This window comes from Porites lutea, chromosome 3, assembly GCF_958299795.1.
Source record: "Porites lutea chromosome 3, jaPorLute2.1, whole genome shotgun sequence".
NCBI classification, from domain to species: Eukaryota; Metazoa; Cnidaria; class Anthozoa; order Scleractinia; family Poritidae; genus Porites; species Porites lutea.
The window spans coordinates 42,127,328-42,144,491 of record NC_133203.1 but is presented as its reverse complement, the minus strand read 5'-3'; the positions used below and the strand labels follow the sequence as shown (position 1 = coordinate 42,144,491).

Here is a 17,164-nt window from a genome sequence, read left to right as displayed (position 1 = left end):
CGGCCCTGCGACTTTTGTATGGAGTCATTGGAACATAACGGTGCTTATATATCTCCCCACTAATTTGCACCTACAGGCTGATTTTTGAGAATGGGGCCTTTTTCTTCGTGTTCTTTCTGAATATGACAAGTAATCCCATCACTTCGCAAATTTGAATTTTTGTGACGTCACTCTTCTTTTCTCTATTCCCCTTTATCAACTTTGATTACCGGCTCACAATTTCGAAGGGTCTCAGCTCTTAAACAACATCTAGTTAATTGGCCACCAATTTAAAACATTAGTAGCCAAGTGACTCCTACAAAAAAAGAGTTTATTCGCCCTGGTTAACCATGTTTTATTCTGAACTTTTGATCGATGTTAAAACGCAACTTCAAACAAACCAATCCATCTGAATAGTTAACTTGAAAATAGATCTAAAAAGTGGCCACGTTCTGCAGTTCTACTTTGCCGCCATAATTCAAATTTTGGAGTCGGTAGAGTCGTATTTCGTGTAACTTCATACTAGAACGGCTGCCTTACCTTTTAACTTTCTTTTTTGACAATTTGTGTAATACACAGAGCGAAACAGATCGTCATTGTGCTCATTCCTTTCCTCGCCATGTCAGTGTCCACTGCGACTCCAGGGACATGATTTTGCAACCATAGAAGGGTGAAAAGGTACGTGCGATCACAGGCGTCCCAAGCTCACGTTGCGAGTGTGTTACGTAAATTGATTTGCATAACACACTCGTAACGTGAGCTTGGGACACCTGTGGTGCGTTCTTTGATATTGAGAGAAAGGCTAATCCCTATCTCGATCAAGTGCATGTATGAAAGCAACCTCGCCGATATTTTTGTAGCCAATTATAAGAATGGAACTCAAATGTTTCTGGAACTGGTTTTGTAAAATTAAGTGCTCAGGTAATTCCCATTAGCACCCCCCCCGCTGCTGCGCGTAGGCATTAATGCATCTCTCCGGTGCTGCCGCCATATTGGAAAACAAGAAGACCCTGGGGACAAGGTTGTCTCTGTTTCAGCAATGGCGGAAGTACCGAATAGCCGTTCTGTTCCTTCTGGTCATGACGAGCAGTTTGTTGTCCAACCTGATGAGGACCTCCATTGCATAATATGTTCTCTGCCTTCGAAAGAACCGGTTCTTACAAGATGTGGTCACAGGTTTTGCCGGCAGTGTCTCGAGGAATCTTTGCGAAGGTATTCTTAGACTTCCTAGCTGCACTGCTAGCTGTAAGCTTCGGATTCATAGTTTTGTATGTGTTTTCTGTTCTTATCAGATGTGCATATTGTATGTTACAGTACTCCAACATTACCAGTACCGGTCAAGAGATCATGATCTCTTGGTACTGTGTTGTACAGGTAGGCTACATAGCTCTTGGTAAAACTTGTTGATTGATAGTGCATGATCAGAGGCACCCAACGACGAGTTCCTCCCAAATACATTAAAAACATTTTTAGGGCTACCCAGAGTACTTTTAGATCTCTAGAGATGCATTCTAAGTAGCACTATAAAATTTGTACCTGTTCGGTCATCCTAGGGGAAGTTGAGTCTTTTTCGAAATTACAAGGACTTCAGTATTATTTGCCCAATTCTATATGCAATTCAGCGTGTTACGAAAGTGAGAATCTTTCTGATTCCTCTCTCCATCATATTTTTGAATCCGAAAATTTTAGGTTTCCTTTTTTACGAAAGATAGCCTAAAGTGGGCAGTGAAATGTAAAAAATTAAACTTCAGAAAATCGTGAGGAAATAATTAGACAAGCTTCGAAAATTGTACATGAATGGAACGGTCATCTAGAAATTTGTAGCCGTCCTCAAGCAATGGAAAATTCTAGGCGATTTTTGCTTCTCCGAACAGATATTTTACAGAAAACAGTCGTTGGGTTCCACTGTGTGATAAGCATCCAACGAGATTGCTCCTGGTTTTTAAGGATCTACTTGTAAACTATCCAAGTACCTTCAACTTATGGCACCAAATACAAAACGGTGTCTAAATGAACGGCAGCCGATCAAATTATTCCCTTCAGACAGTCCAATCTGCATTTGTCTCTCGTGTCTACTAGATTTGTTTCATACGTATCGGAGATAAGCTAATTAGGTATAGGGATTTATTATTAGGATACAAGGATACAGATGCTGGCCGCTAGGTTACAACAAATGGGTTTAATGATCTTGTTGTCAGCCAGCCATACAACAACAACCGACTCAACCGATACGAAACGGTCGGTGCAAGGCCCATAATGATCTAGTGAACTCCTCATATTAAGACGCGAACAAAACGCCCGGTTACGTTGAGACTCCTACACGAATGTCTTCTTTTAAAAGCTTTAGTATCTGAGATAAAGTGCTTTTTTTAAAAAAAAAAACGGATGAAGTCGCGCTAGAACGGACTGTCTGAACGGAATAATTTGATCGGCTGCCGTTTATTTAGACACCCTTTTTGTATTTGGTGCCATAAGTTGAAGGTACTTGAGTAATTTACAAGTACATCCTTAAAAACCAGGAGCAATCTCGTTGCATTTGGATGCCCATCACACAGTGGCACCCAACGACTGTTTTCTGTAAAATATCTGTTCGTTTAAAAACGAGCCTGCGTGTAAGTTGTATTATTTAATTAAATTTGACTGTAGCGACGCGTAACGCTGTGGTTAAAGTACAGTTGAATGTGATAGCTAGAGGCTTCGAAGTGTACTTGTATTTTCTAATCCAGTAATGGCTATCGTACTGTTGGGAACCCCCTAAATACTGTAACTTTGGAATGTTCTAACTGTTGTTATGTAAGAATCTAGACTCTTGAATTGCTTTGTACATGTGATGTTTGTGTTCAGTCATGAATCACTTCATCAACCATGCAATGGAGCATTTGATTAGATTCCGATTAAAGTGGGCTGAAAAAAAAGAGGAGGAAGAGCGAGAGGCCCAGTGTTTTACACCTTCTTAAAATAAGAATAGATCTTAATCAACACAATATTGCTTGTTATTCATTTAAAATATTGATTCGTTTGCGGCTGGCCCAAATTCCCCTGGCTAATTCTCCATAACCATGCTAGCGACTAGTCCAAATTTGGAAGACGGTAATGATATCCGGTATTATTATCAAAGGCAGGAGCAAGAGGGCCACCAGAGAACATGTCCTTTGGACAGAGAAGCACTGGAACGAAATACGGTCAGTACTACAACACTAATAGGAACTGGCTTAAGATGTCAATACTGCGACGGCAACGAGAACATCAAAAGAATAAGAGGTTTAGATTAACTAAACAACAACTTTGCATGTGCATCACACTTTTTTGTACATATTTTTGCCGTCATTGTACGACTTTGACGTAAAGGTGACTAGTTTCAAGTTTTATGGACAACGTGAACATACAACGACAATTTATCTTTCTCTTTTTTAACTTGGACATTTTTGCTTAGAATTCAACCCCAGGAGAGTTCACCTACATTAGACAAAGTGAACTGGAATAATCGCGCTGAAATTTCCATAAAGGCGAATTTCTTTTTTAAGCAGTGACGTTTTCGCTTTCGTTGCCGTCGTTGTATCTCACACGTTCTTACTCTTACTGTGAAACAGGCAAAAGCGCTCAACTGTGATTACTAAAAAGAAGGAAAAAACAATCAGAAAATGATTTTATGAATAAGTATTTTTCTTCCATTTTTACATTTTAGGACATATTCCCTGACAAACTAGCCGAAAGAAAGATGTTGTCACATGTCATCAAGTGTCCCAATGAGTCTTGCGATTGGCGTGGTGAGCTGAGGGAAAAAGAGGTTAGGATTGTTTACCTTAGAATTCGAAACTTTGACGTGCCCTCCCCTTTGTACCCTCCCTGTCAAATAAACTTTTGGTTGTTCAAACACACAACCCCAACGCCCAAAAAAGTGTTCAGACAAGTCCCAATGCCCCTTCGCCTACAACGTTTAGGAAACTAAAATGGAACACCCTTCGAGCGCGGCAATTTTCCTTGACGTTTGCACTAGCTAGGGCAGCGACAATTCGGAATTTATGTATAGATCAATGCTAAATTAACTTTAAAGGGCCTCAGCCAAATTTTAAGCGATTTTGAAGGTTTAAAGGTCACCGTCGACTATCAAGGAATTTTGTTCCCAGATACATACTCAGCGGTGAACCCACAGTGAACTCAAAAAATGAGTTCTGCGCCACATGGACCGAAGTAAACTCCACGTAAAAGGCGTTTCTTTAGCACTGATCTACGTATTATTATTTTGCGATCAGTCGCCCTATTATGAAACTTGCATTTTCAAAAATTTCTACCGACGGTTGCAAAGAAATATTCTTTGGAGGCGGTGTATATTATGTATAGTGGCAGATCTAAGGAAGGGGTTTGGACCTCCCCTTCGTCCTGCCCCCTCCCACCCACGTTTAATTGTTTGGCCAAACTGAAGCTCGCAGGGCCGAGAAAAGTTGTTTTCGGGGCCAAGCCGGCCCAGCCTGTCACCTTAGAGTCCTTACAACCCCACCCCCCCTCCCCTCTTTCACTGCCACTTTCATAAGTATCTGAATGTGTTGAAGCTGTACTTGCAGTGGTTCTGGCCATGGTGAGACTGAATTCAATCGTTCGTTCATATGAAACTTTCAGTCATGTATCATGTATGTTGTATGGTCTGTCTTCTGATTATTTATACAGAACCACTTGGCCTCTTGTCCTTGGAAAATTGTTTCTTGTACCAATGAAAAATGTGGAGAACACTTGGCCAGAAAGGATCTGACTGAACACGTGGTCAACACGTGCGTGTGGAGAATTTTAAGGTGCCTTTATTGTGAAGAACATCATCCACAATGCCAGATGGAGGTAAAAGTAAATTGATTCTTTTGTTGATTTTGAGAACCATAAGACGCTAACTAGGCAATATAAAATAATAGTAGCAGCATAACGAGGAATTAGATAAAATGCGCCATTTTTCACTTCCACGCATCATCATCTCACATATGCTTCCTAATTAAGGCGGGCATATCAAGAGACAATTATTTATTCAAAATATTCCCCGTTTCGGCTATTTTGGCCTGTTCCAGGCTCTCAGATAGTAGGAATGACGCGTAAGTGAAAGTCACACGAAGCGAGCGCAAGATCTTGGAAAAGGGACCAGTGCATGGCGGGAAAAAGGAAGGCCCTAGTTTCCTCGCGTTTTATTTTTCGTTTCGCGCTTCCCGCTCAATATCGCGGACCCAACTATCTCGGAGCCTGAAACAGGCTGACAATAATTGGCTTGTAATGTGGCGACCCAGCATACTTCAGATACTTATATTAACTTTTCGCGTCAGTTTCGTGGACTTGAACGTAAGTGTCAAAACTCAGTTTCCTTCACTTTTTTGTTCAGTTTTATATCTTTTTGTTTTTTGTCTTGGCAGGCACATCTAGAAAATTGCGAGGGTCTCCTAACTGCTTGTCCAAACAACTGCGGGATTAAAATTACAATTGGAAAGGTGATGCTGGTTAAATCATTTTTGGTTTCTTAGGTTATTTTCATTTTCAGCAATAGCCAGGTATCAAAATCATTCAATACTGATTCAGAAAATTGAATTTGGAGTACAGTCAAACCCCGTTAATATAGACACTAAGGGGGCCATAGGAAGTGTCCGTACGTATTAACGGGGTGTCCGTGCTGAGAAAACGAAAGGGCTTTCTTTTCCCAGGGACAAAGTCAACTGTCCGTAATACTGAATAAGGCGTCCGTATAAGGGTGGATTTCCACTGTCGCGTAAGTTTAACGTACCCACGTGCGTAAAATTTACGTTTGCAAATAAAATAGAGACAATGTATGAAAGGTCACGCGTAAACGTAAAAGTTGAACCTCACTCGACTTCACGTTTAAGCTCGACGCTTAATTTATATCTTGCCTCCATATAATTTACGCGAGTAAAACCAGTGTACGTGCGTGTGCACGCACGTAAAAATTACGCGACAGTGGAAATCCACCCTAAACAGGTGTCCGTAAAGCGGGTTTTGACTGTAATGTTAAGAGAGCGTTAAGAAAAGAAACATGAAATAAAATAGATAAAAAGGACTTATCTCGCCTTTTTTTACCGACTGGGCCAAGTTTGATAGTCTGATAACGAGCGATGAAAAAGGTTTCTCAAAAATATCTTAACTGTTCACCGAAGGATTTTGTTCAAAATAGTGCGTAGTATTTGTTATTGTTGTTATGCATCGTGTACAGTTTGAGAGATTTCGGAAATTCCACGCCCTCAATGGAACGGTACATTCTGGTTGCACAGACCTGACCCAAGCCACCGCGCGTTTGGATATTGTTCTTGTAAGCTGGATACAGTAGAGCAGTAATGCTGGGGGGCAAAATTTTGTCAAATTAATGGAAAGGGACATTTCGATCCGACCGGTAGGACCAGTCAAAGTGGACCCCAGTTGCGAAGTTGTTTGGACAAACCTTTATAAGACTGTAGTGAAATGAACGCGGTTACATGCTCAGGAATGATACGAGAGGTCTGTGTTGTGGTAAAAAAAAGTCCCAAAAACTTAAGCCGGCACTATTTTCTTCCAGGTGTCAGATCACGTTGAAAATACATGTCCACTGACAGAAGTTCCCTGCCCATATAATTGGCTGGGCTGTTTCTTTAAGGTAGGTTTGGCTTTTAACCCTTAAATCCCCATGCAATATCCACATGCAGATTCTCCAGACTGTTTTTATACATTTCCTTAAAGGATATGGTTGGGAACTGGTTGGGATAATTTGATAAAAGACCAAGGATCGATTTTCTCTTTGGAGATCATTTAATTAATTTTCATAACCCCTCTTCTGAAATTTGTATGGCTACTGTAAGGCGAAAATTGATGTTGGTCACTTTAATCAATCCTTTGACTCCAAGATCAATTTAAAGTATGATGACTTGCTCCTCCAAGTTTAAAATTTCCGAAATCTTGTCACTGCTCAAATAAATTACATTTTGCGACCTTTTGCAGTATAATTTTCATTTCTTTGGATTTCCAAAAAAAACGTTTTTTTAAAAAAGGGGATGTAGAAATTCATTGTCTGAATTGTTACGCACTGTGAAATAGTACTATGAGCAAAACAGCTTTCCATACTGAGTTGTTTACAGTTGCACACAACATCACACTTAGTCACCGTAAATTCCGAAAATAAGCTCATATTTTTCAAAGGACCTTAGGGGAGCTTATGTTCGAAGGGAAATGTGCGTTGCCAAATTAGCAAATTGGTTGGGCTTATCTCTCGGACGGAAGGCTTGGGTCTCAAAGTCGTTTGAGCAAGTAGCTTACAATTGCTGACACCCTTGAGAGGGTAGAGCCCTCTAAATACTCAGCCATGCAAACTTAAAACACAACAGCAAATTCTTTATTTAAAAATGTAATACTTATCTACAAAGTAAGATAACGTCAAATATTAAGGTAAGCTGTTCACATTAAAAAAAAAAACAGAATTACCACCCACAGTTTGAAATCTATGACACTTCAACAATATCATCGGCTTCTTCTGCGTCAGTGACTTCAAACTCTCCCTCATCTGATGATGTGTCAACGTCGTTAGCTGAAGTGTCTAGGCGGATTGCTTTGGCATTGTAAAAGCTCCCGGGGGCTTATATTCGGAGCGGCTATTTAACGGATCAGGGGTATTTCAATTCATTTCGAGTTGGTTGGGGAATGGAGGGTGATTATTGCTGGAATTTCACGGAATAACTCATGACTATCAAATTTAGAATTACCTGATGTTTTAATAGACCATAACCAATAAGTAAGAAATATGATTGGATAAAAGAAAAATAACAAAAAGAGAACTGTTTTATTTCAGATTCAGAGAGGAGTGCTTGAATCACACCTTCAGAGTGAAACCAGATATCATCTCCATTTGAGTTGCTGCAAATTAAACGACACCAAGAATGAAGTAAGAAACCTTCAACTTGAAGTGGAGGAACTTCGGGGCCAAGAAGATAACCATCACAATGAAATTGAAGGAAGAGCACAGGCCCTCCAATATCAATTTGAAGAAAGAGCACAGGCCCTCCGAAATCAATTTGTAGAAAGAGTGCAGGCCCTCCAGAATCAATTTGAACAAAGAGAACAGGCCCTCCAAAATCAATTTGAAGAAAGAGTGCAGGCCCTCCAAAATCAATTTGAAGAAAGAGTGCAGGCCCTCCAAAATCAATTTGAAGAAAGAGAACAGGCCCTCCAAAATCAATTTGAAGAAAGAGTGCAGGCCCTCCAAAATCAGTTTGAAGAAAGAGTGCAGGCCCTCCAAAATCAATTTGAAGAAAGAGTGCAGGCCCTCCAAAATCATTTTGAAGATAGAGAGCAGGCCCACCAGAATCATTTTGAAGACAGATTACACGCTTTCCAAAATCACTTTGAAGACAGAGTTCAGGCCCTTGAAAATCATTTTGAGGAGAGGATAAACTTGTTAACCGTCACCATCAATAGACTGAGGAAAAATCTCAAATTCACAAGTATTGTCTTTGCTGTTACTGTTGTCATTCTTGCTGCACTGAACGGAATGTCAAACCGTGAAAGTGCCGTTCTTAATCGTTTAGAAAACAATATTATGAGAAATGTTGAAGAGCAAAGCAAGCTTGAAATGAAAATGGATGAAGTCCAGAGAAGGCTGGAAGAAAGTGTGACTGATTTGAGAAGTCAATCTGAAGGGAAAATGAATGAAGCTCAGAAATATCTTGCAGCTATGTCGCTCAATATTTCTAACCAAGAAAGTGCCGTTAGTGATTTTAAAACAAAAATGGAAAGTAGAGTAACTGATGTGCGAACTAAATTGGAGGGGAAATTGGATGAAGCTAACAAATCTCTTAAAGAAAAGGTGAGTTAAAGTATATATTAAACCAGCTGGGAAAAATATAAATGATTTAGTCATCTACAATGTTGTTGTTTTCGTTTGCCATATTCCGATACTTGAAACTTGGAAGCTTCTTTTTGTTGTTGTTAGAAAACAAGCAAAGATAAGAACCTAAAGAAAACGCACTCTCAGAGCAGGGGAGAGAACTATTGAAAAACGTCTTAAGTAAGGTCGAAAGTCAAAAAAAGTTATTTCATGAAAATTGAAATTCTACCTTGTCACCGCAATGAGAGATCACGTGAGATAGCATTGCGCCTACGTAAACTCATTGCGTTGTTGCCCTCCCCGCGAACGGTACGTGCAAATTTCCAAGGACGAAAACTGCTGAATAGTGGACAAAAACTAAGGGACGAATTGGAGAAAGGTTTAGGTTACAGTGCTCTGAACACTACACGGTCTGCACTTTCATGCATTATTCAATCAAAAAATATTGTGTCTTTTGGCTCCCAGCCATTGGCTTCATACATCGATATGTCGAGACTTGGAATATTAAAGTTGTGTTACAATTTCTTCCTAATTTACATCCTCCATCCAAGTTAACATTCAAGGAGCTTACCCTGAAGCTTGTTATGCTTGTTACTTTGGTCTCTGGTCAACATGCAGGGCCAGTCTATCCACTTACTGGATATTAATTGCATGACACAAACTGAGACTACGTGTTTTTTTGTCGTCAAGCACAATGTCAAACAGTCTACACCAGGACCCAAGCAACCTGTAATGAAGCTTGAGGCTTATTCGATGAACCGTTTTGTGTTGTTACTTTACTTAAGGAGAACCTTAGTAGGACTGCTCCTATGAGGGAAGAGCATTCCCAATTATTTCTAAGTGATGCAAGGCCATTTAGCCCTGTATTACATGATAGTATTATTCGTTGGTTTAAGACAGTTATGCAACAAGCTGGTATTGATATCACTAAGTTCAAGCCGTACGGCAGTCGTGCAGCTTCTACGTCTGGTGCCAGACGTAATGCAGTCCCGTTGGAGAATATCTTGACTGCTGCTGGATGGAAAAGTGACTGCGTATTTGCAAAGTATTATAACAAGACACTTGAAAGCAAATCCTTTTAATTTTCTGAAGGAGTGCTCCGCACTTGTAAAGACCTTTATTGACCTCTTATTAACTCTGCATATGTGTATCAGTGTTTGTATGTTGACAGATTTATACAGCACAAATGAACTTTGGATTTCTAGTTGTGTTCACTTGAGAAATTATGCATTCAATTATTTTGAAGTCTCACGTGATCTCTCATTGCGGTGGACAAGGTAGAATTATAAAATTAAAAGAGACTTACCTGTAAGGTGAAATTTGGATACTACCTTGTCACCATGGCAATGAGGGATCACGTGATTCTCCCACCCTGTGTGGTTTGGCTGAGAATGGATGAAAGTCTTTGAAGTATGAGTTCGCGCAGGCGCGATGCTATCTCACGTAATCCCTCATTGCAATGGTGACAAGGTAGAATCCAATCAAACTTCACCTAACACTGGGAAGTCTCATTTAATTTTATAATTTTACTGAACTCCGAGAATGAATGACGTCAAAGGCAAGATGCAAGCCTTTAAAACATCTCAAGACAAGCGACGAAAAGAAAATTAACAAGATGCTTTCGGAGCGTACACTTGGCCGTCGTGGTATCATTCGAATGTGAGGATTTTTTGTGTCAGGCACGTGTGACTACCGCAATGATGTTAATTGTCAAGGGTTGAAATGGAGACATGGAGCCATAGTGGACGTTGCTTAGTATGTAAATAGCTCGAATTTTTCCTTGGAATTCATAGCGTAAAATGCAGTGGCTCACCCAACAGCGAACGCACGCGACTAACAAGAAATGTTATGGACTGGTAGCATGCGAATCAGCTCTCGCTTTCTTTCCCCGCATCTACCATTTTATCATCTCAATCATTTTTAATTAAACTAAGCGATTATTTTAGTCCATTTTCTTCCATTTCCTACACGGAACCCACTAATGCACGATATTATAGCTAGTTTTCACATGGAAAACCAAATTAGGTCGCAATGGGGCAAGCAGCTAATCCGTCGACTCAGCGTCTGATCTGACGGATCGCGGGTGAGTCGGTTCAAACCCTGGGTAAGCAAAAACAAAAACGTATTTATTCCTCGATTAAATTAAAATATTTATTGTAGCCGAAAGAACTTGAAGTGAGCTCGAGGTATCTTGAAGTAATTCCGTTCTCACTCCGTGAGTTTCGTGAGCAACTTTGGGACGTTCCTGAGGGTTGCGAATCCTTTTAATTTGCGCGACAGCCAAGTAATAAATGAAGATTAGTTTTGTATGGTTACATACAAACTTGTACACAAGATTCTCGCTTTCCTAATATTGCACCAAACAGCATTGCCGAAAAGCCCAGGCTCCGCCCGTAAGGGATACCTTTTACAGGGACCAGGTATTTGAAAGTTTGCTGATCTATCGGAAGGTATGAAAATGATGAAGCATTTGGAATCTTGTGTCTGTAGACTGACATGACAAAGGAAAGGTTAAATGATTCCGAGTATATGTTTGTGGAAATGTGCTTCAAAATGAAGATTGGGATTTGTTCTCTTGTATTATTGGATCAAATACGATGCTGCGTGCTTATGCAATAGTATTCTAGCTCTTCTATGTTATTTTTTCAGACTGATCTCTTAACACTCGACAGCGGTAACCATAAACAGAAAATCCGAGAGTTTGAAACTAAAATCCAGGTAAGAAGAATATATCAAAAGCAACTAAATTTCAGAGAGCTCACGCATGTCATGCAAGTTCATGATGTGAGTTGACAAAGTCAATTTACCCCTCTTAACCCTTTAAGGCCAAATACACTCATACAAATTCTCGGGAGTAACTTATAGTCGTGGGTCGTGGGTCATGGGTAGCGTAGACCCACGAAACAAAAAGAAGAAGACGTCCCTCAGGGTAGTGGGGTTACACGGAAAATTTTTCTAGGTAGGGGTTGTGGTAGGATAGGTACTAGTACCTGGACATCCCAAGTATCAAGTTAAAAAAGTAAGGATCCCCCCTCCCCGCCGCCAAAAAAAGGGTAGGCATTTATAGAAAAGTTGCATTAGTATACCGAGTGGCTGAAGGAAAAATTCTTGTACCATATTATTAACATCAACGAAAAATATCTGTTTGGAAGAAGGAGAAATCTAACAACAGAGAGCTCAGAAAAAATTCCGTGCTCGGGTGGGAATCGAACTGACGACCCTCCGAGTTCTAGTGGTGCTCGAACCACTGATCTGCTGCAGGCTCTATGGTGAGCAGAGTCGAAATTTAATTATTAGTACACCAGTCATAAAGGACCAGTATCGGGGACTTGCTAGACATTTTCACGAGGAAAATGTAAGGGAAGTGTGAAACGAAAGAAAACAATTCGTGTGGCCCGAAATTCCCATCTACCATATCTTTTTTAATGGTCTGCCCCCTAAGAATGGTGCTTTTCATTGACATACGGCCATTACGCAATGCGTGATTGGAAAAAACAAATCCCTAATCTGGATTGCTGGTGTCGGTGGTCAACTGATTTGTGTGTGAAACAAATCGATATTGGCGTGATCTTCCGGGCGTCCTCTCAAAATTGTAAGTGTGTTTCGATTGGTGTAGTTAGATCCATTGGAGAATATGGCTCATTATGCCTATCTGGTCTCGTGAGGAAGATAGGTGGGGACGGGGGAGGGGGGTGGGGATTCAGAATCCCATCTCTTATGACCCCCACTGTTTCTGACAGCCTGCCTGCCTTGTGTGGCTCCGCTTCGTTCTCAATCGTTCTCAAACTTCCCCTGATCCAATGCTCGTGGTGAGTAGCGTTTCTTCAACAACGTACGTTTGAGAAGGTAGACCTTCTCAAGGCCCGTTTCCGGTGTCTGCTGTTTAGGTGGTCAGTGTGATCGATGTTAGTCCGGCGTTGCAGAGTTGGATTTTTGGGGCGCTGTATTATTCTCAGTTATGTCAACTTTTATTTATTTAATATTATTAACTAGGAATGATTGTTCCTCAAAACCTCAGGGAACTAGAAGGGAAAGGCTACGTTTACTGCAAACGTTAACGTAAGATCTAGCTTTCTTGTTTTCTCAATATCCCCATTACATTTTTTCACTTAATCATTCAGTGCGCATAGGAACGCATTCTTAGAATTTTTTAGATAAAGATTCCAAAACTTTAAAACAGCTTTACAAGTTAATCCTGTGGGCGGGTTCAGTACTTGGATGTTCCAGCCACAAATATCCTGTCAAATATTAATCGTGATACATTTGAGCAAGAGACATCTTTAGCCTGTATGTTTTGTTTTCCCAATACCAGTCATGTGATAATACTCTAGAGAACTATTTCTTTCAAATTTCGTCTCATTCACGTGCATATACGAACGCATAATTTATGAGAAGACAAAGCGACAAGTTCTGCTGGTACCTCTATTGGGAAAACAAAACACTGGAAAAACACTACCAGTTTTCTTTTTCGTGAATCAGAACACACGACACAAATATGAAGCCTCAAGTCGACTCAAGCTTAAAAGTAACGATTTTCAAAGTTATCCCAGAAGAGAAACAGAAGCTAGTGGAGGAAAAAGATGCAGATAATATAACTACTTTGCAAATCATTCATTCAATGGTTTTGAGAATTAAAATTGTGTTCTTATAAGTGCCGAGTCGCCAGTTTTGATTCGCTCCAGTTGTGTTGCTGTTGAGGTGAAATTGAAGAAATATAACTAAACAGGTCCCTGGAGTTTTGTTTTCCCTCGAGTCCTGATGTTTCCCTCGACTTTGGGCCTGTTTACATGAAGGCCAGGGACCCCAGGTAGGGGAGGTAACATGTGGCGGGTCACCCCACCCAACATGTAAACGTGATCACATTTAAATGAGAGATTATATGGACCGGCGGGTTACCCCACCTCCATGTAAACAGGCCCTTTGTCTCGGAAAAACAAAGCTAACTGTTTCCCTCGGGATCTGACATTTAGTGTATAATAACAACCAGGTAGCCCCGACCCACGATCCACGACCATCCGTTACTCCCCAAATCCATACTGATTTTCATACATTTTCTTAGAGAACTTTAAGAGAAAATAAGAAAATATCAAAGCATTTTCTCTTTAGGGTTTCATTTTGTTAGGAAATTGACAATACTCACTCTTGGGGCTTACACGGTTTTTAAATAGCCTCGATGGTCCTTGCTCGTTTCAACCGCTAGCCCTTCGTCAGAACGAAAACGTAGCGTTAGCCAAACGGCCAGGCAATCGTTCAGTTGTAGTCTGTCGATCACAAAACTGTCGTGTCACTCTTGATTAATTTGTAAAATCTCTATATCGATCGGCATTATTCAATTTGTATCTTCACACCAAAATCCACACAAGCGACACTAACATCACTTAAAAAAAGGCTCGTCTTGAAAATTAACTGAACTTTACGAATCGCCAGGGAAACAAGATGTACATCAAAGAGCGGGAGAAGATTGGTTAATACGTGAAGCAAACTTTAGTAAAGGGCTAGCACTCTAAAATTCAGCTATTCTAGTTTTTACGGTGATAAGTGTGACTCTTGTAGGACGTTGTACATGGGGCGTTACAATCTCTTTCAGTAACCAACCCTTGTTTCTCTCTCTAGGCACTCTGTGATGCTCTTGCTACGTCACTGTGGTTTAACTCTTTTAAACCAAAAACCTTATAAATATACCCTTTATTGCTACTTTGAATTTCCGATGTGACAGAAAAATGGTGTTAAAGTAAATTTCGAGAATGAACCAACAGGTCTCTTGCAGAATTAGGGCTACAGCGTTTTATTTGGTTAGCATTACCATATTTTTACAGTTATGTGCTGCACAATCTTACGCTGGCAGAATAGTGTCATTCGTCTGTCTCGGAGTACCGTATTTTCTCGAATAAGCACCCACCATCTAGGCCATAATATCAAATAAGCGCCCCTCCTCCCCTCCCCTCACTTTCACGAATATATACAAGGGATACAAGAGGAATGCATATCATTGACGAGGATGATGAGATCATCGATATTTATAAACGTGCATACTGACACATTTGTGTGTTTATTGTTTACTACGGTACGCTTGTTTTAAAACACGAAAGACTATTAATATTAACTTTACGTTTCTAAAAAGGACTTAGCCGATTCAAAGCTACACTTTTTTGAAAGGAAACTTGAGAAGTGCCCCCCTTTATTAAGCGCCTCCCTTCCGATAAGCGCTCACCCTTCCTTTTAGCCGAAACCTTAAATAAGCGCCCAGGCACTTTTTCAACGGAATAGGGTACACCGCCATCACACTTTTAACGAGATCAGTTTCTCCAGTTAGATCTTTCGAAAGGCCTTTGTTATTTTAGGGAGAACATTTTTCTCGTGGGTCTTAAAATCGTGGCCTGTTCCATGTTCCGCTGCACTGAACACTTTAAAATCGCGAATTTCGCAAAACGTACTGCGCCCCGTGAAGTACAGTAATAGTAAGGAACATCAAGGCACATGAAAACCTTTCGTTTTTTACTTTCACGAATGTAGGCCCTGACAACCAGACTGGACAGCCCCAGTGTTGTCTGTGATAAGAAGGCCACAGCTTGGGACACACATAACGTCGAGTGCCCGCAGGGTTTGTTCTTGGCCAGTTTCCAACTCAAGACGGAGTATCACGGAAAAAGGAACAGGTTTCGCAGAGTTAGCTACCATTACCACTGCTGCAAGTTCATTCTGTAAGTCCCTGCAAGGGCGCGGCTCAAGTTTGTTCAGTCAACAGTTGTTATCAAACAAAGTACTAGTATGTGAAATAATCTCAAACACAATTTTACCCGATAGCCCGTTCATCCACGTGGTCCGATGATATTTTTTTAAAAATACGTTCCAAACCCGTAGCCCATGTGCAGATTTCAGGCAGTGCATGGTAAAAGGTATTCATACATTTTACCAGTTAGAGCCCAATAGAAGAGGGCAACATGCTTCCAAAAAATAAACGCTTTACCAAATCAGGCGTCCAGTTGTTTTTGAAAATCAGAGTAAATGTTTCGCGTAAAACACAAAGAAAATAAATTTCAGTGAAGAAATTATAAAAAGTGTCCTCCCCAGCATTACAGAAAACAAAACAGATACAGTCAAACTCCAGTAAGAGACCACCCCGAAAGCGAACGTTTAGTGCATGGTCGCTTAAAGGAATCGGCATGGGATCTCATCCAAGAGGAGGTCTGGGCACATGTTCCTTTGGAAAGAAAACTCATTGCATGCTATGTGCATCTACGTGTTTTCACAAAACTTTTTTCATACACCCTGAGTAGCGTAGTACACAGAGCGAACATCAGACCATGTGTTGAGTGGTCGCTTGCAAACGCTTAAATTGATGGAAAATTATGAAACCGTCGCCACAGAAAATGATTGAGCTTTGGCGCTTTAACTTTGAAAACTTTGATGTGTAGGATGGGTAGTCTCTTGTGGGAGGTGGTCGCTTATAAAAGGTGGTCGCACAAGGAGGTTTGACTATATCTGAGATTGCTGTATTACACCAGACAAGTTCGGTTAGCTAATTAATCTTCTCTTAGTCCTCCTTAGCTTTGTTGAAAATGGATGATAGGGCCCTAATCGCTGGCAGACTATTTCTTGAAGAGTGATTCTGATAACTTCCCAACCAAAAACTAAAAAAAAAAAATGCCTTGATATAAAAGTTCTTGTCTCCAGCCTGGCTCCGTTAGGGTTTTATGTTATTTGGCTTATCTGGTCTAAGCTTAGCGGACAGGCGGGTTGTACCGCTTTCACCACAAAGACTAAACAACTTAAAAGAAGCTTATTTAGTCACTATTGCTGGTTTTCAGTATCACGCCATTCAAAATAGATCAAAATAAAAATCAAAACCGTTCAATAGATAAAGTCCAGAATCTGGGAAATGAAAGAAGGTACATATACAAAGACCCTCGCCAAGATTCAGGTCAGAGGAATATTTCGTATACGAGATATCCGAAAATGGTTTTACCCAAACTTATAGAGATTTGTATGGAGACGCCATGCTGGTGCTCACCTGGAATGGCTCCAACATGGCGGACGGAAACCAACAGAAACATCTGTTACCAAGTTTTGCTACAAGAACGTGAATTTATTCTTCGGCAAACTCACAAACATTAAAGTAATACTTTTTCTAATACACGAACTGTTTAGATAGCAAAATTTCCTGACATAAGTCATTTTTTTAAGCTACATGACAGCTCTCTTGGTCGTCATGTACATGCCGCGTCACGCAAAAGCTTAGAAATTCAAGCGTACTCTCTCACAAAACCAAGAACCCTTTTGAAGCGAAAATTTAGATGAAAATTAATGTTCAGCTGCTCTAATACATCGTGAAAGTAAATTCTCGGTAGGATC

The 17,164-nt window shown here is 40.4% G+C and overlaps 1 protein-coding gene across 1 annotated transcript; it reads left to right on the top strand.

Moving 5' to 3' along the window:
- Nucleotides 1-979: 979 nt before the first annotated feature.
- On the top strand, nt 980-15,730 carry LOC140932334 (uncharacterized). Its single transcript, XM_073381955.1, has 9 exons — nt 980-1,191; nt 3,098-3,161; nt 3,665-3,766; nt 4,645-4,809; nt 5,367-5,441; nt 6,515-6,592; nt 7,778-8,791; nt 11,462-11,530; nt 15,326-15,730. The coding sequence occupies exons 1-9, from the start codon at nt 1,019-1,021 to the stop codon at nt 15,515-15,517; spliced, it is 1,932 nt and encodes a 643-aa protein (XP_073238056.1). The 5' UTR covers nt 980-1,018; the 3' UTR covers nt 15,518-15,730.
- Nucleotides 15,731-17,164: the final 1,434 nt, after the last annotated feature.